Source organism: Micropterus dolomieu, linkage group LG03 (genome assembly GCF_021292245.1).
Source record: "Micropterus dolomieu isolate WLL.071019.BEF.003 ecotype Adirondacks linkage group LG03, ASM2129224v1, whole genome shotgun sequence".
NCBI classification, from domain to species: Eukaryota; Metazoa; Chordata; class Actinopteri; order Centrarchiformes; family Centrarchidae; genus Micropterus; species Micropterus dolomieu.
This window is the reverse complement of record NC_060152.1, coordinates 25053578-25064160: the sequence shown is the minus strand read 5'-3', so window position 1 is coordinate 25064160 and position 10583 is coordinate 25053578. Positions and strand designations below refer to the sequence as shown.

At 40.3% G+C, this 10583-nt stretch overlaps 2 protein-coding genes across 4 annotated transcripts in view; both read left to right on the top strand.

Annotated features, from left to right (window-relative positions):
* Positions 1 to 6855, top strand: part of ncam3 (neural cell adhesion molecule 3) — a 9047-nt gene extending 2192 nt beyond the window's left edge. Inside the window, exons 5-17 of one of the 2 annotated variants that reach the window (XM_046046156.1) lie at positions 919 to 1062; positions 1298 to 1415; positions 2033 to 2187; positions 2404 to 2537; positions 2668 to 2803; positions 3062 to 3229; positions 3401 to 3520; positions 3913 to 3915; positions 4111 to 4238; positions 4348 to 4516; positions 4680 to 4878; positions 4995 to 5117; positions 5576 to 6855. In XM_046046156.1, the coding sequence (XP_045902112.1) occupies positions 919 to 1062; positions 1298 to 1415; positions 2033 to 2187; positions 2404 to 2537; positions 2668 to 2803; positions 3062 to 3229; positions 3401 to 3520; positions 3913 to 3915; positions 4111 to 4238; positions 4348 to 4516; positions 4680 to 4878; positions 4995 to 5117; positions 5576 to 5612 (1634 nt within the window). In that variant the 3' untranslated portion in view covers positions 5613 to 6855. The remainder of the gene's footprint in view (positions 1 to 918; positions 1063 to 1297; positions 1416 to 2032; positions 2188 to 2403; positions 2538 to 2667; positions 2804 to 3061; positions 3230 to 3400; positions 3521 to 3912; positions 3916 to 4110; positions 4239 to 4347; positions 4517 to 4679; positions 4879 to 4994; positions 5118 to 5575) is intronic. The other variant, XM_046046157.1, reaches the window with a different exon arrangement.
* Positions 6856 to 9965: 3110 nt separating this feature from the next.
* mroh1 (maestro heat-like repeat family member 1) overlaps positions 9966 to 10583 on the top strand; it is a 29049-nt gene continuing 28431 nt past the window's right edge. For both annotated transcript variants that reach the window (XM_046044797.1, XM_046044796.1), the window contains exon 1: positions 9966 to 10255. In XM_046044797.1, coding sequence (XP_045900753.1) covers positions 10111 to 10255 — 145 coding nt within the window. In that variant the 5' untranslated portion in view covers positions 9966 to 10110. The remainder of the gene's footprint in view (positions 10256 to 10583) is intronic.

Below are 10583 nucleotides of genomic sequence, written 5' to 3'. Positions count from 1 at the left end.
CTGGCTCAGAGACAAGCAAGAAATCCCTTCTCATGGTAGGACCAGCACCTTAGATCAAAAAACTTTGCAGCTGCCATCAATGCACCATGAGTTAGATAATTTAGTTTTCCAGCATAGCAAGATCCAGCAAAAAGAAACATCACAGGTGGTGATGAAGACAACAGCAAATGAAATGTTTTTCGCTGTTAAACTTTCTTCAACAGTTATACTGTTCATACTGTTGTTGTCAAACATTACAACATATACATATTAACAAGGACATTGTCAGACATTGTAATAAAAACATGAATAATGTTAACAACATTTATACAGTTTTGTTACTCTTGACCCACCCATTTGTTACTTTTGTCCCGACAAGAGAAAAAGTAGTTTTCAGGGAAAAGGCTCTAAAATCCTACTTTACGCTACTGAACCAGCAAGAGACAGCAGACAGACAAAGTTAGCGACTAGCTTGAGAACATAGTGGACGAGCCAAATATTTTCATAGAACTAGCAGGAGAGTGAATATTGAATATTTGTAATGTGACCAAATAAACTCCAAAGTTTCTCGGTATCTTCTGGATAACGCTAATAAAAATTAATGACAGGAATGCAGGTTTAAGTATCACAACTAAACATTTAAGCACTTGTCAATTTTCCCTGTGATACAGTACATATCAAGTCACCTTTACATTAATACAGTTTGTATTTGAGTGAGCACTTGCTTTACAAAAATACTGACTGTTTAATGGAGAGTTCAGCGTTTCTGTTGCTAATTACCACGCTGTCCATGAGGCTCAGCAGAATGAGCTCTGCAGTGATATGGCTTTGACCAGCTGCAGAATAATGGACTTTCATCCACAAAACATAACTTTGTCTTCTTGTGTTACGTCTTTCCATCTCTCTTTGTGTCTTTTCTGTTATTCTGTCTCTCTTCAGGTGAAAAGCTTGTGCGTCAGCTGCCTGATAACACACTACTTATTGAAACTGTAAAGCGAGAGGATGCTGGGACATACGTGTGCCAGGCCCAGATTAGAGGAAGGCCCATCTATCAGCAACTCTCCGTCTCTGTTGTCGTCAATGGTAAGTATAATTTTTTCAAATCAGGATTAAATAGTGGCCATAGACACATAGATCTTTTTGGGCCCTTGCTAAACCTGATGTGTGTAACATAACACTGGGTGATTTGGTGTTTCAAAGGTTACACACTTCCTTGAAAATCTAATTTTGTATTTCACTTTAAGTGATAATGATGCCATGATAAATCTGAAGTGTGAACGAAGCTTCATTCTGACTAAAATACGATTCTTTGCTGCAGCTCCTCCTACTGTGCTTCTGAGAGAAGAGGTAAAAAAAGTGATTGCCGGACCAGAAAGCAACGTTTCCTTACGGTGCTTGGTGGACGGTCTACCAAAACCCAACATCACCTGGGCCATGTAAGTCCTGACATGTGACGGATTTGTTACACCTTTTTAGTATCTCCATAAATTGTGTTTTGAAATGCACATTATGTATTAGTATGTTCATAATCTAATTTAATTTGAAGTGAATTTAACTAAACTCAACCTGTTTCCTCTCTAATTATTTTACATTGCAACAAAAGTCTGATGACTTACAGTGTATGTAATTTTTTGGTTACCTTTTGCATTGCAGTTCATTGCTTCCCCTCATTTTAGTCGACTTAGATGTTTCTCAAATATTAAAATGTTTAAATTACAACCTTAGCTTAGGACAATCTACCATCAGCAACAAAACTGGGTTATTTGTGTTGATGTTTAGTCTAGTGCACCCGACTCTCAGCATTGCTAATGTAGCATGACATCTTGTCTGTGTGCCAGTGGGTGGAGCAGAGTGCAAAGATGAGGCAAGTAATTTGCTAATCAGCTTTGTTCTGTGGCGTCAGCTGTCCCTTTTCTGACCTCTTTTTTTTTCTTCTCCAAGTTGTTTCTGCAAACATCTGGAAGGCATAACACTGTCTTTTGAATCCATATGAATAACAAATCCCTCCAACATCACTCAATGTGTACGTTGCTCTGCCTTTTCCTACTCGCAGGCCTTTGACGTTTGACCCTTCACGTCATCAGTTTAACTCAGACCGCAGCCAGTTGACAATAAGGTCTGTTGCCAGGGCAGACTATGGGGAGTACATCTGCACTGCCACCAACAAGATAGCTGAGAGCAGTGCTACCATTATGCTTCATGTTTTTGGTAAGTTCTGTTTTTTCCCCCCACTGCTCTGATAACTCCATTAGATTACTGAAACACAACAAAAATGACAACAACGAACCGTAAAAATGAAACGATAAATCACTAAACATGTTCATATGCTTCTTTATCTTGTTGTAGTGTAAAGACACTTGTCCGGCCCAACATTTCTTTGAAGTTTGGTGAAGTGGTTACTGTTATGGTGATGTTTCATTTCAGAGGCCCCAGACGTGTCTGTGTCAGCAGAGCAGCAGAGTGTTTCAGTGGGTGAGCGCTTGTCTGTGTCCTGTAACGTCTCTGGCCACCCTCAGCCTGATCTACACTGGCTCAACAAGCAGAATGGACAAACACTGGTAAGAGTGTGTGGGTGCATGCCCACACACACATAAGCACAGACACACAATACAAAACACAAAAACACACACACTTGTGCTTTGGTCTAATATGTGATTGTACATTTCCTTTCGTGTCCCCCTCTGTCAGGACTCTACCTCTGGTCGTGTCCGTGTTGTTGATGGGGTGTTGGTGATTGATGAGGTAGTGCCCTCTGATGGCGGACTGTATTCCTGCATGGCTGTCAGCTCCTCTGGAAATGCATCAAGAGATTTTGCACTACACAGTAAGATTTAAATTTGGGTCTTTATGTTTAAGAAGTTCAGTGAAGTAAGAGTAGATTAAATCAATTCTATTCAAATCAATTCAATTCAATTCAAATTAGCTTTATTGGCATGAATGTGTAACAACAATATTGCCAAAGCATCATACATAAATCTTTACCTATAATCATGCCATTGACACACATTTTAAAATGTTCTAATATTTGTTTTTCCATCTTCCCTTCTTTCTTCCCTCCTCCAATCTGCCTCTTGACCCACAGCCCAGCCTGGTCGCCCTCTCTACTTGTCAGTCTCACCTGGATCTACCTCAGTCCTCTTCTCCCTCAAAATCCCACCCACCAGTGGAGGAACACCAATCACAAGTTACGTCATGCAGTGGAGGCAACAACAGGCAGAACAGTGGAAGGAGACCACAGTCCCAGCTTCAGGTAAAACATCTCTTCAAAAAGGATTGCAGTTATGTATCATGACTCTCAGTCAGTGTATCATTTATACTTTAAAGTGCATGTATTATACATTTTATTCTGCCATAAATACCTACATAATATTTAATTATGTACATTAGCTGATGTTGTGTCTTTCTGTGTTTGTTTTTATAGATCCCTTAGCTATCACCGCCCTCAAGCCATATTCGATGTACACAGTACGCTTGGCTGCTTTGAATGCAGTGGGAGTGGGAGAGTTCTCAGACACAAACACTGTCCAGACCCAGGGAATACGTAAGTAAATACCTAACATATTAGCAACGCACAGTGTCAACACACACCAAAGCAATATTTCATGCTATGTGTGGAGCATTAACTGGATATTAAGTGTGTGTGTGTACATATTTGCACCTTTTAAACATTTGCATGAATGCATAAATGATGCACATTTAATGATTAAGTGTAAGCGCCCATATATTCATGGATGCTAATGTGTATGTGGTATATATATATATATATGTGTGTCTAATATGCAAGGCTTTTCCTCCTCATCTGCCATCGCTCATTTTTCTTCTTCATCTTTCATGCAACCATCATCATTACATTCCCATGACATCATCACCTGCTGACTGGTGTTCATTCATGCTGCTGATGACACCGTGTAATCCTCTGTCTCCCATCCACAGAGGGTAAAGTACACACAGTGATCTATTAAACTATGAAATAATGGACTGACGTGCTCAGTCAATCTTTATGTAGCCTGTATAAAGAAATATCTAAATGCAATGATTAGGTGTTCATCATTATTTATTACTCTTAAATGTGAATGCATGGCCATCAGTTGGTCATCAGTTCTTTCCTTTCTCTTTGCCTCCCGTCTGTAGGTGAGCCTGACAGTCCAGTTTTGCCGTACGGTGCGATGAAAGTAGACGGCAACTCCTTCTACGTCCCTCTTAAACAGGTCGATGATGGTGGATCTCCGCTGCTGCACTTCAGCATACGATACAAACAGGTAAGAGACAGCGCGAGTCCATTTCAATTTCTTACTCTTCATTGGTCCTTTCGTGTTCTTACTGTCAACCTTCAGTCCTCTTGTATGCTCTCTCTTTATGATCTCTCAGGATAAAGAGGGGACTGAGTGGAAAGAGATGCAGTTGTCGTCCAATGCTGACTCTGTCTCCCTTCAAGACCTGTCTTTTGGCTCAGACTATCAACTGGAAGTCACAGCGGTCAATGCTAATGGCTCCTCTCTCCCGGCCATGTTCAACTTCACCATCGCAGACCCGCCTGGTATGTGGCCTCTCACTCCTTACACAATACACTTTAGCCTGTTAGCCAGGAAATGTGGCTTAAACTACAAACTGGGAGTGCTGACACAAACATTTAAATATTACGGTGTGACAGATTCCCTAACACTAGTCTGTTTGCCACGACTTTTTATCTCTCCCCGCAGTCAAAATGAATAGCCGCAGCATGACCAAAGGCACTGTGGTTGGCATTGTCATGGTGATCTTCCTCTTGGTGTTCCTGGCGGTAGACACCACCTGCTGCTATAGAAAGCGCTGCGGCCTGCTCATGTTCATCGCTGTGAAACTCTTTGGACAGAAAGTCCCAGGCCTCAAAATGCTTGAAGAAGGAGAGGGAACCAATGGGTAAGTAGGCATCTGTAAGAGAGCATGTTTATATTGTCATTCATGTACATGTATATAAATAAAATGTCATCAAGTTGGCATCATCTTATGAATCTTTGTGTGTGTCGTGGCCGCAGGGAAGTGAAGCTGAAGGGTATATCTCCGAGAGGCAGTATCCAACCGACGGGGGTTCAGACACTCACGAAGGACGGGGGGCTCTCAGAGATCACCTGCGACAAAGCCCCCCTCACCAAACACGAGTATGTGCAATTTATCCCATTCACAGCAAACCTACATCTCACCTTTTATTTAAACACCTGCTGTAAGCTGGGTTTTTTTTCACTTTGACACCCAAGCAAGCTCCATTCATAGACAATTGCAGGAATGAACAGTAAACCAAATTCTATGCTTCCATACAACACTTTTTTTTGTCAATGTCTGTCCCCTATATGCATAGGTGTAAGTAAAGTAAATTTGTACAACGGGACAGGAAAAGGTGTTGAAGCCTTCCATGTTTAAATGGAAGTCTACATGCATTTAGTTAAGAGCAAACTATCATCATGAACATCTTCTAGATCAATTTGCAAGACACTCTTGCTCTGGCAACAGCAGTCTTTGACTTGAAGAAAATCTAAAACTCCAATTTGAACAGTTTTTTTCTACACAGTTATATGTTTTTAAACTAATATTTCATTGATGAACTCATTCTTTCCCACAGGAAAATACAGCCAGACCTGCCCACTGCTGACGCATGAGACCATAAACCGGAGAAACAACACATAAGAAGTGTGAACCAACAATTGACAATGTATATACAACAAGAAAAGATATCAAACCGTCACTCAGTCTTAACAGCTGACTCAGAACAGTTGGACATGGCTGTCATGGGAAAGGTCAAACATTACTGACAGACTGCAGAGAAAACACTGATGTTGCTGGGGCTGTTTCAGATGTCTGTGCTGTTAGGGCGCGAGTACAACAGGACTGTGCTCAGCCTCTCGTGGTGACACTGTCCTCTCCTCAGGTTGAAAATCTCCCAGCTTCCAGCAGAGGATACAGGCAGGAGATGATGTCATGTTGTTCTGACTGCTCTGATTTAGATTAGATCTCGTTCTACAGGGTAACCCCGGTGTCTGTGTGTGTTACAGGGTAAAATTATTGGTGTTTTAAGTTAAAATTCAAATTGTTACATTTTCCAGAAGTCACAACAAATGTTTACCCACTGCATTTTGAATGTTGTACACAGACACAAGGTCTTATTTTATTTTTACTCTTTTTGAATCGATTTATTGCTATCCAGTGTAATTAGCACTTTTTGGCATTTAAAATATTTGTTTCTGTTAATCATGTTTGGTTCCTTTACCTTTTAATTGTTATTTCTTTTTCATGTTGCATTGTGGCTGCTCTTCTGGTGGTTATGTAAGGCTAAACATCTTGTTTTTTAAGATTAGATTACACTGTATCCTGATACTGACCAGTACCATTTTTAAGCTTACACTAAACCTAACTAACCTTAATGTAATTATTTTGCAGTGATATTTATTGTTTTTGCTTTGAACTTAAAGACATATTTGACTCTGTGGCTAGCTTTACTGTAATCATTTTTTGTAAAAAAAATTTTATCTGGCTGGCCACATTAGGGAACTGTAATTAAAAGCAACTTTTATTATGAGAATCTTCTTCTGAAGTACCTGTAATAATAGGCGACACGTTAAACATATATACATCTAACAAAATCGACTAATGTTGTAAGTTATTTTGTATTTATAGTCATATTATTATTAACAGTAATCAAATATCTTCAAGTCAAAATGTTTCAAGTTAAATGTTTAACTCGGTTGCAGCTTCTTTATTTAGAAAATACTCCAAGTTACCTGACCAGATTAATGAAGTGTTTTGTGTTTTGAGATTGTTGTAATATTGCCTTGAACACTGTACATGGTTGTACATACATGTTGCTACATCTTTGTGCTTGATTAAAACAGGGACTGTTCAGCAGCTTTATGTGTTTTGTGCTCACCAAATGAATGAATGTCTTCTAGCAGCATCTTCATCACATTCAGTAAAATCACAACACAGACAGGAAAATGTTTTGTTTTTTAATGGCTTCACAAATCTGTGTGATTCTATAGTATCTATTCAGAGAGGAAAATACTTTTTCCTTTTAAAAAGACTTAATTCATTCTGCATGTGACTAACAACAATATAAACTAGATGTGAAAGTAGGCGTACCAGGATCAAAACACCCAGCACCACTGGGAACCAAAGGTTCACTGGAGACTGGGGGAATTACAGAATAAGGCTTAAACAGGTGGGTTAATGCACATGTGTTTTTCATACTTGGGCTGGCTGACAATACAAAATTTAGATACAAACAAATTTTGAAACAAAACAAAAACCATGGAACCATGGAACCGTGGAACTGATGTATTTAGGCAGTAGTTCGCTTCTCTGATCATTAATACAACACCGGGTCTTTATATACTGAAGAATCTGTCTGGGCAGAATCACTTCATTTCAGACCTTGACACTGTGTTATACAGCTGTTTGTCCGAGAGAGATTAAGACAAGAAAATGACTTTGAGAATGCATTCGACAGCCCTGGACACCGACAGGTGGGACTGTGAGATAGAAAACCAAGCGCTTTGTACCCAGGTAGAGGTGCTGAAGGCTCACCTTCAAACTGCAGAGCACCACATTGCCTGCCAGGAGGAAAAGGTGACCGAGCTCTCCGCCAGGCTGGAGGCAGAGATGAAGAACAACATGTCTCTGTCGAAACAGATGGAGGATTTGATTAATGAGCTCCAGAGAGAGAGGGCTGAGAGACTTGAGCTGGATGATCAGCTTCAGGAGGAAAGAGCCAGTTATCAGGCTGAGCGGGGCCTGAAAACAAGACTGGAGCAGCAGACCTCCTCCAACGTTGAACTTGCCACTCAGCTTGAGGCTGATAAAGAGATGAGTCAGGCCCTTCAGGCAGAGACCGCCAAGCTGAAAGAGGAGCTGAAGACACAGGAGGAGAAAACCCTTGTTGCTTTAATGGCTGTCGAACTCCTGGTAGAGGAGGAAATCTCTGTGGACAAGGCCCCTGAAATAAAAAAGAAAAGCTCACTGTGGAAAAGAATCTGCCACTTCTTCGGTTTGAGGAGCAGAAACAACAGGAGCTGGGAGGAGGTGTCCACATCAAACTAAGATTCAGCAGCTCAGGACCTTCCCCCCCTCAGTGGCTTTAACAGGCTGCAGGGCGGCACGGTGGCCCAGTGGTTAGCACTGCTGCCTCATGGACAGACCTGTTTCTGTGTGGACCACACTCCCAAGACATGAAGCTCAGGTGAAATGGACAATCTAAATTGCCCCTATTTAAATCCCATATAAATATATAAATAAATACAAATACATCTCATATACTCTGACATAGGTGTGTCATGTTTGCAAGTTACCTGACCAGATTAATGAAGTGTTTTGTGTTGTGAGATTCTTGTAATATTGCCTTGAACACTGTACATGGATGTACATACACATGTTGTTACATCTTTGTGCTTGATTAAAACAGGGACTGTTCAGCAGCTTTATGTGTTTTGTGCTCACCAAATGAATGAATGTCTTCTAGCAGCATCTCCATCACATTCAGTAAAATCACAACACAGATTGGAAAATGTTTTGTTTTGTAATGGCTACACAAATCCGTGTGATTCTATTCAGAGAGGAAAATACTTTTTCCTTTTAAAAAGACCGAATTCGTCCTGCATGTGACTAACAACAATATAAACTAGATGTGAAAGTAGGCGTACCAGGATCAAAACACCCAGCACCACTGGGAACCAAAGGTTCACTGGAGACTGGGGGAATTACAGAATAAGGTGGGTCAATGCACATTTGTTTTTATACCTGGGCAGGCTGACAATACAAAATTTAGATACAAACAAATTTCAAAACAAAACAAAACAAAACAAAAACTGTGGAACTGTGGAACTGTGAGTTTCCTCTGAGTGCTTCAGTTTCCTACCACACTCCAAAGACATGAGGCTCAGGTGAAAATGAGGCTATAAATTGCCCCCAGGCTAACATAAAAGGTCAATAAAAACATTTCAGAATAAAAACTCTGTCTCTGTTGTTGTATGTCACAGTTGGTAGCTGTATAGTTGAGTTATGGTACTTTAGCCAACACTGTTAAAGGATGACTGTTGGAGAGACACTACTGTACTGTGTTTGATATGTTTGTATAAGATGTTAAAAGTAGATGGACAGGTAAGCAAGAGGTTGACTAAACTTAAAACTACAGATATAGTCTGCAAGTTAGTCATTGATCAAATTACTAAAACTAATGTTAAGCAGATTTTTTTGAAACAGCTAAATGAAATCTAAATTTTCAAGAAATTATTCACCTTAGTGAAACTGTGGTGCTTACCAAATTAAAGTTTTCTTCATCTTCATCCAATACAGTAAAATCATTTACAGAATTGAAAATGTTTTGGTCTTTATTGGCTGTCAAAACAGAAAATTTGAATTACTACTACCACATGGTGGTATATATTCAGAGAGGTGTGGAACGAATCTTTCTCTAGCATAAAGTACAAGGTACAAGGTTGGTTTAATGGTCACATCACACCAGGTTGAAAAGTAAAATGTGGTTTGTAACTCCCTACTACTACATAGCAGACAATAACAAAAAATAAATGTCTAGTTATTTAGTAATTAAATCATGCAGGTGACTAATCCAAGTAACTAAAACATGTTTTCCATCATTTCAAATACTTTGGTCAGGCTGTCCAAAAACTGTTGTGTAGGCTCTCAGTGTAATTTATCAGGCATGTGACTGACCTGATTGACTCACATTTAAACAGTAACACCAACTGATAACAGTGGACTAGGATTGTTTTGTGCACCCGTATTTGGATAATTCACAAATTCACACTGAATTTGCACACTTACACAAAAAACGTACGTAATTTGGATCCCTGTTATCAGACGTCTTCCACTCATCGGGAGGAGGATCGAACTGTTACAGCTCTTTTTCTGAAGTTGTTCTTGCCCTGACATGAGTTAAAGCTGAGTCAGACTGTCCTTAAAGACTGACTGAGATGTGGCAATCAAGACTCTGAGGGTGCTGAGGAGCGCATGGCACATTTTATTACTCAATACATGTATAAAAGATATGTTTGAATACCACTGAATGACTAGGTAAGAAGGCACTTAAGCTCTGTCTGTCTCAGTGCTGTGACTCTGGGCACGCCTCCTCCTGCTGACTACAAGCACATGACCCAGCGTGTTTACACCTGCAGTGACAGAGAGACACACGGCGCTAAGTGTTTCCCTGACAGGGAAGCCTATTGTTTGAACCGAGAAAAGAAGCAGCATTGTCGTGAGGGGTTACTGTTTAGCGGACGCTCTCTGGGACTTGGTAAGTTAGCTTAATTAGCAAGTCTGTGTTTTGTCCCCCGTCTTTAGTTTGCGCTGTGGTGACGCTGTTGTCTCTTCCGTAGCAGCAGCTGCTAGGTTAGCATGCTAACGTGCGTCAGTAGGTTAGCTCCCTGCTGCTGCAGCATCACCACCCAAGCAGGTTAAAGGCTGATATTAAATTATAGCTCCAGTAACAAAAGACACGGCGCTAAGCGTTTTACTTTATGTCTTAATGAATGCAGTTTTTATGTAAGTTAGCTTTGTAAAAGTGTTTGTAGCTAAAGAGGTGGCTTTAAAAGCGTGCAGAGCTGAAGGGACAGTGGTGCTAG